General features: G+C 35.2%; 1 protein-coding gene across 1 annotated transcript; it reads right to left on the reverse strand.

Annotated features, from left to right (window-relative positions):
- Nucleotides 1–14,794: 14,794 nt before the first annotated feature.
- Nucleotides 14,795–18,316, reverse strand: LOC143575194 (protein neprosin-like). The gene is made up of 7 exons (XM_077059627.1): nt 18,137–18,316; nt 17,844–17,930; nt 17,497–17,766; nt 16,776–16,940; nt 16,612–16,665; nt 16,390–16,536; nt 14,795–15,455 (listed from the first exon to the last, which is right to left on the reverse strand). The coding sequence occupies exons 1-7, from the start codon at nt 18,314–18,316 to the stop codon at nt 15,078–15,080; spliced, it is 1,281 nt and encodes a 426-aa protein (XP_076915742.1). The 3' UTR covers nt 14,795–15,077.
- Between the last annotated feature and the right edge of the window lie 2,034 nt (nt 18,317–20,350).

A 20,350-nucleotide genomic window follows, 5' to 3' on the forward strand; every position in this document is an offset into this window, starting at 1 on the left:
CAGCAACAACTCATGTTTTATACTCCTTAAATCCTAGATATATCACAACATTAAATATATTTTATCATCATAACTAATAATATTATCTAAGTCTTTAAGCAACCAACAGTTTATAACTTTTTCTAATTAAAATCTATTTGAAATTTTGCATCAATCTCATGTTTAGTTCCAAAGGCCAAGTACTAAGAAAGATAATGTATATAGCAAACTGAATTCAATTAAACCATAAACACATTTATATAATTGTGTATAACATGTTTACATTTGAGTTCTATATATATATATATAGTTTGATGATTAAATTTGAGGGTTAACGGCTGAAAATGTCTTGTTTAAACATGCTTATTACTAAACATTTTCACTTCAATATTCAAAACTTTTATTCACGTGATTTTAAGATTCGTATGTTTTTTACCCAGATTCTCTAATTAAACTGGTTTTTGACACAAGTGATTGTGGGTTAAGTTAATTTGATTCTTTCTACAGTAGAACTAGTTACCTCTACAATAAAACTAATTTCAATAGCATGAAGCAATTGGACAGATTTCTAAAAAGTAAACGATTACCTGTGAATCTTGTGATGGTTGATAACCTTCTGAAGATGATGTCATGGTTGATAAACGATTACCAGGTGGGCATTATGATTTAACGATAACCTTCTGACGATGAAGCAATTGCAGGACATGAATTGATGAAATTGTACTGGACTTAGTTTGCAAACAAAGCCATGTTTTTGTGAATTAGCTGATGCATATTGGGCTTGTATAATTGTATATTGGGCTTGGGCTTTAGGCTTTAATTCTTAGTAACACTCGTAATCTGGTTATTCGAGTTAACCCGAAACCCGATTTTTTTCCAAAAGCGAACCCGAACCCGACCCTATTAACAATTCGGGTTGTTCCAGTTGACCTGAATAACCCGATTAATAATTTTTTACCATGTTTAACCGACCCTAATTAACTTATTCGGGTTCAGGTCGGGTCGGGTTAATCAGGTTCGGGCATTTTGAACGCCCTACTTACAAATGGTTTTAGACTTTTCATAAATGATTAAAACTTTTCATTTAAAACATAATCATGAATAAATAAAAAATTTAGATTGTGAATAAGTGAATTGGAATACACCATAATTCAAGAAACACTGAACTAAAAACATGTACTTTACGTAGTACCCCTTACAAAGTGTTGGTTGTTAAAAATAAATAAATAAATAAAATCTTGTACATTCATATAATCACAAAAAAGTATCAACACACATATGTGGTGAAGAGTAAAACATTGTACCTAAAAAATGGATATCCCTACAAACATTTTGTGAAAACATTCCATTTTCACCATCAAGCCTCCCACTCCCAAAACTTTAAAACATGCCTTTAGAAAAACTATCAATCTTGATGTTGGTGGTGGTAACAACATGGCCATTATGAGGACACCAGAAAGAATACCAAAGAGGGAGATGATAGAATGGCTAAGATGTTAGACATTTCTAAAACCGCATCGCCACCATCAGACACCATGGCTCCGTCCCCGGGAGGTCCAATATCGTGCACCGCCACGTGCATGGACATTTGCATGGTGTTGGAACCTGCTAGTGATCGTGCTTGTAAAATAGGGTGTGAAGTTGGATGCACACAAATACGTGGTCGAGGGAAAATTGTAGGACTTCGCCAAATACATAAGCACAACATTGCACAATATAACTATGATAATTTGATGTTTTTATATTTTGTTTAGTATTTTTAGACTTTATTGGATTAATTGGGCGATCAATGTAATCATAATAAACACTAAGCAAGTTTGGGATGTGCAGAGTTGTCACACCCCGCCAAAGTGGAAACGTGGGCGTGCGACGTTCATGGATAATCACAGCTGTTAATTAACGTAGTGGTCCTACATGCGAAGCGATGCTTGTATATGCCCACAAATTTCTTCGTGATTTAAATATCCTGAAAAACATACTTAAAAGTCAACATAATGTTAGTGAGTTCACATGTTTTAAGTGTATGATTAAACCCGTTGATTTGAAAATGTTTTGTTTCAATATTTAAAATGCATAAGACAAGCAACGAGTTCGAAAATATATGCTTTAATGATTAAAACGTTTATCAAAACCTTATGTTTTCATGATCAAAATTGTACTTTAAAACTTGTTCATGTTTTCATAAATAAATTGTAGTTTAAAACTTATTTATGGCTTCATGATTGAAATGTACATCAAAAACTAATTCATGAAGTTGAAAAGTTTGTTTGTTACGAATGCGGCCAAAAAGTTTACGTTTATGAATTTAAAAGCCCTTTAGATATATATGTGAACGAATGCAATGCAATACAATATATATGATAAACTAAACAAGATCGACAATCCTCCGTAGACTAGCTAAGAATACGAATTAATATATGACAATGAGCCTATAATCAAACCCAAACTCATATGTATGCCCGATAATCGTGCCATCATGGTGTGAATTATAGAATATATGTTCCCATTAACACATCGGTTAGAGCGACTAACCATGAGCGGGGGATCAACCCTGATAGTACTACCCACATATTCCTCGGCTAAACCCATAGTTAATGATTATAAAATGTACCGATCCGAAGATCATAAGGGCCTTCTATAACTCATGCTCACATAAAGATTCTATGTCTTGCTTACTAATTATCGTATTAAATAAGTTGATGTAAAGTTATCAAATAAGTATATTTAATGTTGTGAAAACAAGTTTATGCAAAGTTACTTAATAAGTTTATGAAAAGTTACTAAATAAGTTTATGCTAAGGTATTAAATAAGTTTAGTATGTCCCCCCCCCCCCTAATTTGTAAAACAATAAAAGACAAAAGGGGTCGTGAAACTCACCTTGACGCCAATGAGTGATGCGTAAGAATTCTTGTTTGTATTCGTCCTATGTGCGTCCTAAGACAAGTAGGGGCTAACTGAAGGTCGGTTTGACATATTAAAATAATTTTTTGGTTTATGTCATGTGTTCACCAAACACCTAGACTTGTGTGATGATACGATTCGTTAGTGATATGCTTAGGATTAATGCGACTTCTTTTATAACTATATATTCCAACTATATATTTATGATTTAGGTAATATATATATATATATATATATATATATATATATATTTGAACAGCAATAAACCAAAATATATATTTTATTGCCCATGTAAGTAATTTACATATAAACCAAAATACGCAACATAAATTATTTATGTAATAAAACTCATATCTAATAAAAATAACATTTTAACAAATCGCTTTAATTAATAGAGTTTTTATAAACTATCGTTCATCAAAATCCATTTCACGAATCCTTTTAAAATAACAAAATAATTCTTTTATAAATTTAAAGATAAGTTTAACCCTAACAATGACTATTATGTTCATTAGAGTTGATTTGTTTGAGGATAACATACATCTATAGCTAGATCCAGGGGTGTTCACGGTCCGGTTTTGACGGTTTTTAGGTCAAACCGTGAGCCAAACCGTTAGTAACGGTTTTTATTATCGAAAACCAAAACCGAACCGTTGAAAATTAAAACCGAACCAAACCGAACCGTTACTAACGGTTTGGTTCCGGTTCGGTTTCACGGTTTGGACTTGCCAAGCCTTTAGAAAATATAAAATTAAAAGCTTATTCAAAATGGACTTAACGTATAAAAGTGGAAGAACAATATATAAATATAAATGTGTATGCGTATGTTAACATGTGGATGGAGTTTTGGAATTAATAGACAGCAATGATATTAATGTTCAGATGTTACATTACTGTGAAGCAGTTATGCAGCAATGGTATTAACAAATATATGAACCTGGTTCTAGAATAAAAAAGTTTATGGAATATTGGATTTGATAAGATTGGAAGCCCATAAAAACTTATTAAAAACTTCAATACATATTGTAAAATATTGTTATATAAAATACATATAAAAGACTAAAATATATAGTGTCAAATCTTACGGTCCGGTTCGGTTTTATACGGCCGGTTTCTGGGATAAACCGTAAACCAAACCGTTCGCTACGGTTTGAAAATTTTGAAACTGACCGACCAGAAGTTAAAGAAAAAAACCGACCGTGAAACCAAACCGATAACCGGTTTGGGTGGTTTCACGGTTTGAAACCGAACCGTGAACACCCCTAGCTAGATCTATGTTTCATAACCATGTTTTAAGTGACATAATGTTAGATCCATATGTTTATAATATGTTTTAAGTTAACTTTTACTAGATCTACAATTTATTAGTAGATTTTGTCACTTTTACACTTGGGTGACCACAAAGAATTTGGAGTTCATTTGATACCTCAAATTGAGGTATTAGAACAACAGCTCCGAATTTCGCGCATTTCGGCAGGGAAGCCAGTTTGGAGGTCGAATTGATGGCCAAATGAAGTGAAACCAGTTGAAGATTTTAAGGAAAAGGTAGAAGCTTCACCTCCAAGTGGTAGATCTGAATGTGAATGTGTATAGCTTGAGATATACTCGTGTATAGAGGGCTAATTCGTTTTGGCAGAATCTGAAACTGAAGCTGGAAGGGTTTTAGTGAGGTTTGGTTCAAGGATGAAGTAAACTATGGCTAGGTATTTATAGGAGGGCTTGATCTTTGTGCTTTAACCCTATTGGGTGTTCTAAATATGATCCAATGGCTCGCATTCATGGCTGGAATATTGTGTTTGTTGGCTCTCTCAAAACATAAGCTTTGTGGGTATGTTTGTGTTTGTTTTGTTTCTCCCAAGTTGATAGCGATATGTCCAACCTTAAGTAGTATATGCAGGTCATTGGGTGTCAAAGTGAAGGGCATAAGACCCTCTTTTATGCTCTAACTTATAGCCCTTACACTATGTTTTTCAACTTTTCATATGTTTTTCAACTTTTCATGTCTTTCCTTACTTCATTGAGAGCGATGGCTAGAAGGAATCCCACTCAAGAAATGTTGCAGCCAATTTCCGGTCTTGGTAAGGTATCTAGCTCCTTTCTAAAGATAAGACTAGAGTGTGGCATAAGACTCTTATTGGTTGGCTGGTCCATGCATGCCGAACCGAAATTATCATGCATATGGTGCCTAAATTGTAAGGTACACCAGTAAAGTTTTTCTTGCTCTTGCCTAAGGTAAACTCATATTGATATTTCAAGTATAATATGTTTTGGGGCTGGAATAAACGTGAATAAGTGTTCCAAGGGGTTCTTGATCAATCGTAAAGTGTTAGCTTTGTTTACTATGTAGGAACCGATCCTGTATTGAGCTAGTAGTTAATCTTTGGTTTTGATAGGAGTTCACCACGTATTTTAGCTTTAACAATTTATGATTACATCATAGATTTATTTGAGTGTAGCTATTTTTGGTTTAGACTTGGTACAAACTCTTTATTTTATTCCATATCCCAAGATGGTGCAAAGCTTATATATATACATAGTAGTGTCGGTGATTATGCTTAGTAGTTATTTGTTCATGTTGTTGTACGATGATGTGTTAACCACCACATAATGATGTTATTTCATTTATGATTGATGACGTAGTTATAGGTTTTACTATGTCCAAGTGATGCATTATGTCTAATTGTCATTTAAGAATTGTACAGATATTACGGGTTGCTACAGGAGTGCACGCATGCTTTAGTCTATCATGATGTTAGGGACGAAGCCCCTAACGAACAGGGGTCTAGGGGCAGTGCCCCCGGTTGCGAGGTCCTAGGGGCTGCAGCCCCTAGCAGCGTCTAAAGGGCAGAGCTCCTGGCTAGGGTTAAACTCGGGAAAAAAAATTGTTAATACTGATTCCTTACAAAATCGTTAGAAAATGAATTTTATAATAATGTCACATAATCATAAGTATTTGAGGTTTATTTATTAACTTTTTTTTTTAATTTGAATAGATAACTGCTAATAAAAACTGCCCTAAAGATAAAACACGGTTTTTGTTTTGATCGACAGTTCGATGGTTCATATTCTTTACAAATTCCACACTAAATTCTTGTCTAGATTTAGAGTTTTATCCGATTAAAATGTTTTGAAGAACCACCAGAATAGCTTTTAATCTGAAAGTTATCACATGACTCTCTGAATAATCCAGGTTGTTATTTCAAAATCCCTAATGCATATTAATTAGTATAGGTAGATAATTAGGGAGTAGCCCGCTTCCCATTACTCAATTGGGCAATTCCTCACACATCATTAAGGGAGTCATTGAAAGGTGACTAAAACACCAGAAACGGGGACTACCCGAGCAAATGATAGAGACAAGAACACTTTCTGTTCAAGTCCCATTAATTGATCATAACGATATCGTGGAAATGCTGCACGGACCCACATATATAGGAACAGAAAAAGAATCACCTTGATACTAAACTGGATCGAGCCCGGGATCTTCTTTGAAATGGGAAGATCTAGGATAGGCGGCTAACCTCCTAGAGAGAGCGTAGTTTTTCTAACAGTAAAATGTAAGGCCCCGTTACCGGTAACCCTACTTTCGTGTTGGATTTACTCATAAACACAGTTCTAAATATCAGAGTTAATTAAAACATTTACGCGGAATATAAAACTTTCATAGAACATTACAATATTTCATAACTTGTCTCGAAATATCCTTTGTCTTTCACATTAAAACATTAAAATTAAAACATCATAAGTCTTCAGATGCCAGACTCTTGTTCAGTGCCATGTGTCTCCTCAAGCGAGCTTCCTCATCCTACTCACCTGCGTGCATACTAAAAGTCAGCTACGCTGAGTGAGTTCTAGATAATCACATAGTCATACCATTCACATAACATTATATTCTTTCATTCATACTTTCATACTTCCTTACTTTCTTACTTTCATACTTTCTTACCTTCTTACTTTCTTTTGTATTAACTTACCTTCCTATCTTACGTTATAAAGAGCATTACGCCCTACATTCCTCGAGTATTATTAGGGCTCGGTACCCTCCTTCCTCGAGTATTATTAGGGCTCGGTACCCTCTTTCCTCGAGTATTATTAGGGCTCGGTACCCTCTTTCCTCGAGTATTATTAGGGCTCGGTACCCTCTTTCCTCGAATATTAGTAGGGTTCGGTTCCCTAGTTCTCGAATATTAGTAGGGTTCGATTCCCTCTTCGTTACCATACAACCATACATCATACCTCGAGTATTATTAGGGCTCGGTACCCTTTCCGTAACCATACAACCATACATTATCATTTCTTTCTTTTATTATCTCTATCACGTTCATACACATAAACATACATATCATACTTACCTTACACATAGCGTTACAACCTGACAGTACGTGCAATATCCGAAGATCGTTCACGTACCATCAAGCAATCATTCATACATATCATATCATTCACATAAGGCATACACTTATCTCTTAGGATAAGCGTATTAACAAACATATTGAGTATGCACACAGCCCCGAAAACATAACACATAAATGGGGCTAGAAACTCACCTGAACACGGTTACGTTCACCGTTAATCGTAATCCCTTTCTTCAGTTGTGCACGGCTGACTGTATAACAAGTATACGTATCAATTAACTATCACTTCTCATAATGTATCTCTATCTTTATGTGACCCACAACGAACGGGGGTCCGGGGGCAGCGCCCCTGGCAGCGGGGTCTAGGGACGGCAGCCCCTAGCAGGGTCCAAGGGGCAGAGCCCCTGGCTGGGGTCGAGCTGCCAGGTCAGCTTGGAAAAATTTTATTTCCATTAACTATCTTAACACATTTTTCATTAGATTTTAAATTTATTTTCTAAACGAACTTGGCTTTAGGCGAAGTTAAACCTCAGGCGAACTTAGCTTTAGGCGAAGTTAAACCTCAGGCGAACTTAGCTTTAGGCGAAGTTAAACCTCAGGCGAACTTAGCTTCAGGCGAACTTAAACCTCAGGCGAACTTGTCATCAGGCGAACTTAAACCTCAGGCGAACTTGTCATCAGGCGAACTTAGCTTGCAGGCGAAGTTCATCAGGCGAACTTAGCTTGCAGGCGAAGTTCATCGCTTGAAGGCGAAGTTGCCCAGATGAAGGCGAAGTTGCTCAGATGTCCGCTGTTTCGGTTTCTGATCAACATTTCGGGCGATTTTAACACCCTTGTTAAGGTTCAATACCACCCACTACACTTCCCGACCATTTTCGGTCGTTTATACACTAAAAGCTCGGATCTTTAAACTTCCAAGATCAAGAATCATACCTTTTGAGCTTGTTTGGATCTCGTTTATCTTGGTATCACCACTAATCTTTCTCTCTTACCCGGACCTCGCTCGATCCTTCCTTCTTTCTCGGCCCGGCCGGCGGCCGTTTTGGGTGTGCTTGGTGTGTGTGTATGTGTGTGTTTAGGAGAGTGGGGGAAAATGAAGATATTTTGGGATTTTGGGGGTATTTATATCCCTGAAATCCCATTCTCATTTAACTCATCTCAATTAATCCAAGTCCAAGACCCGCTCCTTCCCCGACATTAATCAATTACGCGAAATCACTAAACATAACTTCCTTTATTCATCATTAAAATTTTAGGATGTTACATAAAAAAGTTTATACGGACCGAGAACTTAGGAGGATTCTGAAATTATAGTTTTTTTTTTCTTTTTTGCTTTATCATCATGATAGGTAGTAATAAAATACAACACATTTTTTTATACAATTCCTCTTAAAAACAATCATATTTCCAAGTGTTAAAAGACACAATAAAGTTTAGTCAATTAGCCTAGAAACAATTGTTGTGTTCGCTGGTTATAAACAGGCGAAGAAGCGAACCCAACTGAATGATCCAAAAACGTCCTCAACACAAAGAACTTACAGATTCAAAGCCGCAAATATCTGAGATTTAAGGTCTCTTCAATAGATGTCTCTTTTAAGTGAAGGTATGCGCAAAACATCACAATCAAGTATAATCATGTTAATGGTAATAATCATACACATAAAATAGTCAAGCAAACAATTGCAAGTACCTAAAGTTCTATTAAGACTTTGCGGTGTGGATACCACATCATTGCCTGATTATACCACATCATTGCCTGATTATACTTTCTGATCATTGCCGGATACCACATCATTGCGGTGTGGATACCACATCATTGCCACAAATAACCTCATTTCGAGTATTCAAATAAACTACCAAGCATTGAAAATTATCAACTCAACCACATCCTTTTTCTTCTTTGCCCGTATGAGTGAATAAGAGACGAAGCTTGACTTAAGATAGAAAGGCAGGGGTTAGATTCGATACGTACATTTCTATAAACTTTTCCTCCTCATTAATTTTAAATTATATTATGTGAAATTAAATTAAAAAGAAAATAAAAATAATTGAAAGTCAACACTGAACAACAATCAATATTCCCTAATTTTCATAATCATTCAGAATCGGAAACAATCCAAATGACGACGGATCAATACATAAACCCAAACCCGTAACGCTAACCGGAACCGGAGAATTTGCATAACCGGCGATGGTATTCAACACCGTGTTAGTCGCATCAGTGGCCACCGTCTCCGCCGACGTATGGCAATCAATTGCATGCTTCTCGGAACGTATCTCCACCGAAGAGTTATTAGATCTGGTAATCTGTCTTCCTCTTCATCAGTTAGGTCAATTCGCCATCTGTTTATGGAACTTTTTCTGCCTTCCTTTGTCTCCGGCTGATTCGTATTATCACTCGTACGCTTACGACGACGAAGACGAGTCGGATTCCGATTCGTACTTGAGTTCACCTGGCGGTTGTTTTTCCGGTTATGATCCGTACTCAGACGGTCACTCCGACTGACTTTGAGTTCTCGCCGGTAACTGATTTATCGATTATTGTTATGATGTTATCTTCTTCAATGTGTACAGTGTTTAAGTTTAATTGCACAGTTTTCGGATTTGATTGATTTTAATTTTGAATTATACATAATCTGTTACTTCAGTTTTATTTATTTTGATTTTGTGATTGAGGCTATGATCATTGAATTAAACCTACAGATCAACATGTTATTTGATTAAACCCTAAATAATTAAAACTATTTACTATATAACAAGGAAATGTTTAGATACAATTTTTGTTGTAGTATGTATATGCTTTATGATTAGTTAAACAAATATTGACCAAGTTTTGTGATCGTTTAGTGAAACGAATGAGCACATAACTTGGGTCTAGTTTGTTTATTTTTGTCTATGAATGTGCGTAACCCCGTTTGTTAAGCTTCGTTCGTTCGTGGGTAGGTGGAGGTTTCGTTTATTTTCATTTATTAATTTGTTTATGTTGGTTCGTTTATTTTTTGTTTGGATATTATATAGAATATTGCATCCAATAATCAGATGTATAACCGACTTATGCAATGGCGAAGGTTGCTTAGGGACGGGGGTGGCCCGAGCTCCCCATGTTTTTTTACGCGCCAGTGTAAATTTACTTGTTTTCGTCCGAAATTTTTTATACGTAGTGTAAAATTTAGCCATTTTCGGCCGAAATTTGTTATACGTAGTGTAAATTTAGCCGTTTTCGGCCGAAAATTTGAGAATGGCCACCTTCGTTTGTGGAATTTTGTATACATTTTGAGTCCCCCCCGGGTGTCATAGTCCAAGCTTCGCCACTAGACTTATGTATCACGGTAAAAACAAAATGTACGCTTATGGTATGCAGTTTTCACAGTTCTATAATTATGCCGGGTGCAATACGTATATAGATAGGTTTAAGATTATGAGTGTTTGGTAAGTGATTTTACAACGTATTGCTTCTTTCTATGTTTTTTTCTAATTTTTATGTTTGTACTCATTTTTCGAGTTTGTGCTTTTGTATTTGTTTTTGTGTGTTTAACATGTTAACAAACGAACATGAGCAACACTAATTTCTTAACAGACATACACGGACACAAAAGTTATATGTGCTTTTGTATTTGCTTTTATATTCGTTTAATTAAACTTAGACAAATAGCTCGGCATCTCTTATATTCGTGCAAAATCCCAATTTCACTTCATAAAAGAGTTTCGGTTGAGTTTTAATTTTGTTTTGAACTTTGTAGTGATAAACTGGGTGGATTATAGTGTGACTGAAGGGTCGTATATGGTCCTAGAATGAGATTGTTGAGGACTTTTGACTTTGGGATACTTTATTCTTTTAGATTGTTTGAAAGAAAATCCTTGAAAGAGATATTATAGGTGGAGGTCCAATCATTCCGCTAAGGTTGCAATCAGTACTTCACTTTCTTAAAAATTGGCTGGTTTGAGAACAAAAAAACAAATAGAGACCCTAAAATTATACGGCGAATCAAATTTTATTCTACTCAATTTATACAATTTCTTGAAAATTGTTACCCTAATAATGTGTTAAAATGGGTCCAAACGAATTAGCAATAGCCATGACCATTGCCCATCTTGCAAATATGGCCAAACGTATATGTGATACTCGTAGCATTGTCTTTTCAAGTCAAAATCCCGCCTAGGCGCCTATTACAATAGGGTCAAGTGTATATTGACTATCATTACGTTTGAGAACTTGCACCTCCAGTCGGTTATATACTGAATTTCTTTTTGCCTATGTAGCTTTAACTGACAGAGAAATATATAGAGAAATGTTGAGCCGTTTAAGATAACACGAAAACCGGGTCGACAGAGGAAACAACATAAGCAGACACTTCCGGAGGATAAAGAAAGCGCCGGGATAAAAGTATGGCGGAGAACTGACATAAGTCCATTACACTCGTCATAAATAACGAGCACAATGGACTGGGGAGACTTAAAGAGAGTACCCTTGAAACGGGTCCTTCGAGTGATAAGAGAAATAGGCCTAACACATGCTCAAAGTAAGGGTGGCTAAATAAAGGAAGCCCAAAAGAGAATAACCAAAAGACCTCCCAAAATAACTAAATGAAATCAAAGGTTCCAGAAGGTTTAGGGGCTTGTCCAATCAATCTAAACAAGTGGTGATATCAACCCAAAATAATGGATTAGAATAACACATGTTGCTAGAATGGATAGGGCATAAGTCAAAGCGAATAATAGCCAAAGGGAAAGCTCGTAGGTCAAGAACCAGCATATAATAGTTCTATGATATTATTTTTGTATCAAGATACCTCCTGACCATATGAAGGTCAATCAAAGAATAAGGAGGATAACACAAGAGGTCACGACGGAGGAAGAATAGAGACTTGTTGTGAGTCCATTGTACTCGTCATAAATAACGAGCACCATGGACTAGGGGACTTGAAGAGCCTACCTTGGAATTGTGCTCCGGAGGTAGGCTAAAATCCATTAAGCAAGAAAGAAGGCCCAAGGCCGAAGGGAGAAAAGGAATACACAACGGGCCAGGTACCAAAAGCTCAAAAAGAAGAAAGTGAAGAAAGACACGAGCGACAATAGTCATTGAGTCTATTACCCTTATCATAAATAACAAGGGCAATAGACTGGGGGACTTGAAGAGCCTACCCATGAGGCGGACCTCATAAGTAGGCTTTGACTCAACAAGACAACAAGAGCCCAATACTTAAGGCCCGACAAGGAGGACATTCTAGAAAGGGATTTGGAGGGAAATGGACTTGGAGGGAAAGCCTCTTGTAATCTTAGAGAGAAAGCCTCTTGTAATACCTCCCCTTTATATAAGAGGAGGAAGGAATCATGTAAACCCATTACACATCCACTAATACTTACAAATATAACATTTGATCACCATTCTCTCTATCTTGTTAGGAACTTTACCCTCTCGTGGTAATAGGTTTCAACAATATCCATTAAAGATGGGGTTTTCGAAACTAATCATGGAACACAACAACGATTGAACCCAAACAATAAAACGTAGTAGTTAATTCTACATATTTTTAATGTTTTGCAAAGTAAGTTTTTGTAATTTCTATAATGGAAAAAAAAAATGGGTTTCATAGCTGGTTAGCCATTAAAGATTGGGTTTTCGAAACTAATCGTGGAATACAACAACGATTGAACTCAAACAATAAAACATAGTAGTTAATTCTACATATTTTTAATGTTTTGCAAAGCAAGTTTTTGTAATTTCTATAATGAAAAAAAAAAAATCGGTTTCATACCTGGTTTTTAGTACCCTATTTGAGCCCAACGCTACCAAATTCCTATTATGTTGGTTTTTCTCTCCAATAACCGGGTACATACCTTACCTGATTCCACATGGAATTGATTTTAACCCGTGTGGACATACTTCGTAAAATAAAAGCAGGCTTGTGCATCTCTATTTGTAGTTCTAAGTGTCCAATTTTCAATCATTTTCTATCCGCTTCATTAATTTTCGAGCAAAATATACAAACAATTAAATATTATTCATTTTAATCACAATAATTATTGTTTTTTTACAGTAATTGCTACCAAGTCATTAGATATCATTCACATTCATAAATAAACATTAAACATGTCGACTTGAAACACAACATATTTTTTGTGGGTCCGATACGGCACGACAAAAAGAAATGTATGTGTTTGTTAGAGATGAAGAATTCAATTCATTAACCTAACACGATTCACACCTCTAACCGTACTAGACTAACGCAACACCGCGTTTGAGTCTTTGGCCAATGACCATAACCATCTAGTACATTGACACGCGGTTTAGGCAGATAAACAGAATGATAATTTAGCCAGGTTCTAGTTTCACTGATTTTGAAAATACCAATAGCAAAGCATGGCTAGCTTCCAAGAAATAATAATGAGAGGTGAGTAGTAACCCAAGGGTGTGTAATTGAAACCGTGTGGTTACATTTTAGACAATTTCTGACTTCACTTTACAAAAGTTTATTAATCTGTATCAAAAGGTCCAAATATGGTAAAAGTTACATGCTGACGTGTCGTCCACTCACGTGCTGCTCACTTCCAAAACATCTTTTCTCAATTATCATTCACTTTCTACTCCCACTGACATCATATGCAAGCTCAGAGTACTGGATCAAATTGCACCCTCATCTTTCAAGAGTTTCAATTTCTACCCTTAAAGTTTTGATTGTTGAACTAAATGACTAAAACCAATTCATTCATTCGACCTACAAACTGCCCAATAAGAGCAAACTATCTAAAGGAGAACGCGTAAATAGGGGGAGCGTGACACCACTCGCTAATAGAATGCCAAACGCTATCGGCTTAGTGGCACTCGGTTAACAAATGGGTTGTGTTTTCAGCATTGCTTCTGCAGACGCCACACTCGATCGAATATTCCACACCTGCATATGTCGATGAGTCGATGATAAAGAGCTTCCCAAGTCGCCAATCTTTCCATCTCCACCTTACAAATGAATATATTAACTTTTTTTTTTCAAGAATTGGACCGAAATGCACCCTCATCTTTGAAGAATGCAGTTACCCCTCCAAAAGTTTTGCTTTCATTTTTAAATTGCTAAAGTCAATTCATTTGACCTTTAGAAATGTCATTTCCAATGTGATGCAGTGGTAGGAACTATTAATTTCTCAGTGAACATCTAAGTTCAATCCACACATACAACACTTTATGAGAGACATGTGGCTCAATGAAGAAAAACTGAGATCTTTATGTTCTCCAGTTCGATCTCGAGGGTGTCCATGTTTTAGCACCAGCGGGCCTTTGGACGGGTGGGTTTTTCCCGTGACTGGAGATAACTTGGAGGCGCTTAAGGGTTCCGTACAGCTGTGTTGGGCTAGCTGACGGTAACCTTTTACCATCAGATTACCACGTACAAAGTACCTGGGCATTCTATGTTTGTTGGCCATTTAAAAGAAAAAAAATTGACTTCACAAACTGCCCAATAAGAGGAAATTTAACATATAAAAATTCTATGAAAACTTACAAGAAGGCTGTTTATACCAACAATTGGATCAAATGCATCCTCTAAAGTTCCGATTGCATAACTAGAAAAGGCTAAAACCAATTCATTCATTCATTTGACTTACAAACTGCCCCAAAACAGCAAATTCAACAAATAAAGATTCACTGAAAACTTACAATGGGCTGTTTCTTTCACACTTATGAGAAACTTTCCCACTTTCCCATCAAACCCACAAACAAAAACCCAAAAAAAAAACAAAAACAAAAACTTCTCACTAGAACCCTAATAGATGGACACCACAGAGAAAATAAAAAAAAAGAAAAATAAAAATATTTAACAAAAGATCTTCACCTTATGATGTGAACATGGTTAAGGGCAATTTGGGTTTTTACCAGGGCCTCCATAGTAAAAGTAATGACCCCAATCACTATTGCTTCCAGTTTGAACATCATAACAGTTAGATTGTTCAGTGAATGTACCAAGATCTTTAGGAGATTTAAGGTTATTTTCTTTATCAACAACTTGAATGTTCCTGAAATAACTTGATTTTCCAAACCCTTCTTCCGGGAACCGCCCGCTGCCCATTTGTGTAGTCGTGTGCTGCCCGTCTCGCTCAGAGTTGACCACCTCACCGCCCCATTCGATCATTGAAGCACTGTCGGCTAAATATGAAAACAAGAAAGATGGCCAGTATCCCAACACGTATCCGTTCCCAAATTGCATCCACCAGTTTCCCTCTTTTTGGTCCTGAATTAAGAATTACACACCGATGAAAAATGTTAACTGTTAAAGTTATCATCTTTATTCCAAGAATACATTTGAAAACACAAAAAGCAATCAAGAATACCAAGCGAGCGGGTGGGTAGGGTAAGTTGAACAATGATCAAAAGATGTAATTTTTATGTGTTGGTCAAAATGGGTTGAGTTGGGCAGACACTCTTTTGTTCCTCTTTTTGTAAACTATTTTGCATTAAACATGATTGCAAAAACAATATTATTAAAGTAGTATGATAATTGCTAATAGACAAAATCGGGCCGGTCAAAACAGTAAAAAAATATCTAACCTTTTTTGTATGGTTCATAACAATCCGACGACACACTTTTGTCCATTGTGATATATTTGGAAATAAGTTTGTTAAATTTTATTATGAAAACAATACTGTTAAATACTGTTAACATGATAAAATAATTTATATTTTATAAGACAAACTGAGACAGTGTAATACAACCCAAAGTCCCAAATTGACTTATTTCTATATAAGTGGGTTGAAATTGCCACCTCATCTTTTATGCTTCTGATTAAGACATTTTAGATTTATAAACATGGATACTAAAAAATTGATTCTATTTAGCATCACCTTTATTTAACATGGATACTAAAGATTCTCACACACACACACACAATATATATATGTGGGTGTGTATATATATATTCTGCAATGTTCAAGAACCACCACCAACCAATAATTGATTCTATTTAGCATCACCTTTATTTAATAAAGAAAAAGATAATATAAAGGTGATTATAAAGGTGCACTTACACGCCTTTGAATAATGCATAAAATCAACCCAAGTAATTCACTTATTCCCACTTAGTGCTTGCTTATCTTGAGTTATTTAAAAATTATTAATGCCCATTTAATCCCACAAACAATATAATTAAATTAAATTTGGAACTTACCTTCCAGATAAGGATACTAATATCATATTGTGAATTCCTAAATGCAGAAACAGGGGAGATGCTTGCACCCATTGCTATATTATTGTTGATTTGAATAAAACCCGAGCATAACAGATTGTAGCAACCAGTAGCTTGATATGCATCACTCTGCATCAAGAGGTTATCAAAAAGTTACAACTTCTACTTCATGATGTACAACTCTTAAGAAAACTATATACTTACAGTCCAGTAAGTGAATAGTCTTGTGTTGTTATCACCATACAGATCTGGACTAACCTGAAAATCATTATAAATTTATTAAACAAAACTCAATAATGGAAAATAATGCACTTCAAACATGCTAAAACAGTTCTTTTGGCATCAAGAATTACGGAAAGTGAGAATACCTGCCATCCTGCTTCAATGCTGTTAAGATCTTGACCAAAAGAACCGCCTAAAATCCAAATTTGTGACAAACTAAACTCGTTTGATTGTTGTATTTTCGGTTCCCAAACGTTCATGGTTGCCTTTGCTCCATAGTACTTATCTCCCTCCACATAAGCTATGGCATGCTATATGTTGAAAAACACATAAAGAACCATTCATTTAGCTGAAAAGGGTACACTTTAGCATGAGAAAGGTGCATTTTAGCATAAATAATCTTCATTATATTTTTTATACCAACAATCAAGCCTTAAAAAACCAGAAAATAAGTGCAAATAACATGGGGCATTTTCATTGCCCTTTAATTTGTCATAAACTCATAATGATAGCAAATTATGAAATAAATAGCTAATTAATAAAGTGACACTTAATTCTTGAATTACAGCAATCAAAACTTTAAAGATAGTGCATTTAGACATGGGGCTTTTAAAAAAAAGCTAATTTGCCACTTTATTTTGCATAAAGCTAGGGCTTTTACTTTTGTTTCTTTCATTACCTCTTTATTTTGCTATAATGATGGCAAATTATGAAACAAATCTTTTTTCTTTATTCATTTATGCCCAAAATCATATGTCATTATCAAACTAAAGAAGGGTAATCTAACCTTCAAGATTGCAATAACCTTCTAATTTGTCATAATTAAGGTGAAAAAAATAGTCTTTTTTCCTTTAATTTTTTTTTTACCTGATGACCACTTTCATTATCAATATCAGGATCAGCAGATTTAGGGATGCTTCTAGGGATAGCAAAGCTTTTATGCTTCTTCTTCCCATGAGTTTTAACAGAACTTGCTCTCAACACATCTTCTTCCTTTGTTCTTCTTATTGGTATGGTGTCTTCAGGGCACATGCCATTCACATACCATAGTTGGTGGATGTTGCTTTCTCTTTGTTTGGACTCTGTGCTCATCTTGTTCTCATCATAAAGCCCTTCTGGATGATAATTAGGCCTCATCTAAATACACAAAAAAAAAAGTTAATTTTTGTAAAAATTATAAACTGATAAGAAAATGTTGAAGGTGTTAAAGAAACCTGGATTTTATGGTCTTTGAGAAATGGGTGGTCAAAAGCTGGCTGTTGAGAGATGTGTACACAATCAATAATATCCCCATCTGGGCTCTGTTCAAATCATGCAAATATTCATTAAATTTCATTACTTGTTAACCCTAAGTGCATCAAGATTCAAGAAACCCAATATTTGCAGAAAAAAGAAAAATCTTTTACAAAAAAGGAAGCATTTTTACAACATTTTGCAACCAAAAATTAATTTTTTTTAAAAAAAACGAATAATTGACTAAAAAGAACACAATCATTTGAATGAATACCTCAATGGACTTGATAGGTGGTTTGTTGAGGCGTTTTAAGTGTTTATGAACTTGAAGCTTCTGCTTGGAAGCTGGTGAATGTCTAGCGCAGGTTAGCAAGGCCAGATCCAGGAAGAAGAAGATGAAGAACAAGAAGGCGCCCAATAACCCTATTCTCATGCTAACGTGCGCTGCTGCCATTGTCAAAGGCTGATAAAGATGAGGTCCCAAAAGCTAAAAAAGAAAGGTTTTTTGGTTTGCCCAAGTAGAGTAATGGAGTCTTTGGGTTGTGTTGAGTAGTGCTAACCTACACCATGGGTTGAGAAGAAGAATCAAGAAACACAGACCGACCCCACGTACACACTGCTTATCCTACGCACCCCCCAAGCTCCTAGACAAATTGTGTTGGGAGTGACCACACACACACTCTCTCTCTCTCTCTCTCTAGATTTTGTCTAGATTGAATTTCTGGGTTTGTTTCTGCATTATACCATGTGAGAAGGGTAGAGCCTGGAAAATAAAAGATAGGTTGAGGGTAAATTGGTAATTTTGTATCAATCTAAAATGTTTTTTTTTTTTTTGGGTTTAAAATTACGGGTTACCTAAGATGGTCCGTTGTCGACCGTGATGAATGGCGCGAGCCACGCCGGAGGCGAACACCACAATATGGTGGCGCGAGCGAGTGGTCCTAAGTCAGCTAGCGGCTAGTGAAGGGAAATTGGACATGAGAAAAGAAAGTTGGGTCTTGATCTTTATACTTTCTTTAGTTTAATAATAATAAAATATTTAGAAAAATAATGAAGATGCAAGTATAAGTTGAAAAAGAAGATGGTTAGGGTATACGGATAGGCTTTTTCTTTTAGGCCTTTTGTTTTATAAACAAATAGATGAGGCTTTTTTTTTTTTTTAGTAATTTGCAGCCCAATTTTTAATATATATTTTCTAGCCTAAATGTTATAATGCTTCGTATTAATTTGTACAATTTTATTCACAATAAAAATATATATATTAGTTGAGGCCCCTGCTTATTTGTATTTTTTTAATGTTTTTGAGATGTTTAATGTTTTTTTAATTATAAAAATTATTTTTTTAGTTTACATTATTATGTTATATTAAAAAATTATAAAAAATAATTTGATGAAGTCACCATTCTTCTGAATCACAACAGGCTCAGGCGGCTTCAGCGAGTGTCCAGTCAGCACTGCATGGTACAATATTATTGGATGAATTCGGTGTCCAGCTTCAGTGACAACACACAGTCTAAGAATGAAGGGTGTATTTAGAAAATGTTTGTTTTTAAGTAATCAGTATATCAATGCTTTAAGAACACTGCCACAATTGATTTAGCAAAGTGAACAGGTAAAAGAAATCGGGCTCATTAACCCGAATGTGAAAGTTGGAACAATCATTGCTTTGTGTAGAAAAGTGAAATCAGTAGTTCTGGAATACTTTGGCAATTAAATGGATACTTTTGAGTTCATTAGGATAAAAGGTGTAATTCATTTATTTTTCTTTTTTCCTTTTCGAGTCTGGGTACTTTAGGGAGTACCCGCTCATCCTAAACGGGTGCAAATTAAGTTTAGCTTTAAATCATGACCATAAGAATATAAATTAAAATGTATTTAATATTAATAAAGTAGTTTGATTAACGTTTTACGTACCGAGTTTTACTGAACTCATGAGTCTAAACAAACATATTATTTATATATATATATATAACAAAAAATTTATCATGTAATGCATATATTTTGATTGTAAAAATAAAATATATCTTTTGTTATGTGTATATGGTTATAATTACGAGTTATAGTTTAAATAATTATTTACGAGCTGATACATAGATATAAAGTTTGAAACAAGTTGAACTCGAGCTTAATCTCAGACGAATCCAGCTTCGACTCAACAAGTTGAACTCGAGCACATCATTTTAACTATCAAACTCGCATTCTTTCAAATTCAATATTATTTTTTTCTAAATCACAATTACCTTCTATCTAATCTTTTAAGTTTTAATACATAATAAAGTATTTAACCAATGCAAAATTACTAAAGAAGCTTTAATAAAAAAAAACAAATGGATAGTATTAATTAACTGTTAATCTGGTATGATATTTGGGTTTGGCATGTGAATTACCGAAAAGGCCCTTGAAAACGTTATTTAAAAGTAATGATTTTTTGGTCAAAGGAAAAGGTCAAAATTGTGCATGGATTGGAATCCTATGTGAAAAAATCAAA

Source organism: Bidens hawaiensis, unplaced genomic scaffold (genome assembly GCF_021521415.1).
Source record: "Bidens hawaiensis isolate Kalapana, Puna unplaced genomic scaffold, B.hawaiensis_p1.1 tig00027305_1, whole genome shotgun sequence".
NCBI classification, from domain to species: Eukaryota; Viridiplantae; Streptophyta; class Magnoliopsida; order Asterales; family Asteraceae; genus Bidens; species Bidens hawaiensis.

What these genes read in the sequence shown, in the direction of transcription:
- LOC143575194 (XM_077059627.1), bottom strand. Translation starts at nt 18,316, where the DNA reads ATGGCAGCAGCGCACGTTAGCATGAGAATAGGGTTATTGGGCGCCTTC. An exon ending in TCAAAGACCATAAAATCCAG is followed by an intron (nt 17,767 to 17,843) that starts GTTTCTTTAACA and finishes TTGTGTATTTAG; the next exon opens with ATGAGGCCTAATTATCATCC. An exon ending in TTAGTATCCTTATCTGGAAG is followed by an intron (nt 15,456 to 16,389) that starts GTAAGTTCCAAA and finishes TTCTTAATTCAG; the next exon opens with GACCAAAAAGAGGGAAACTG.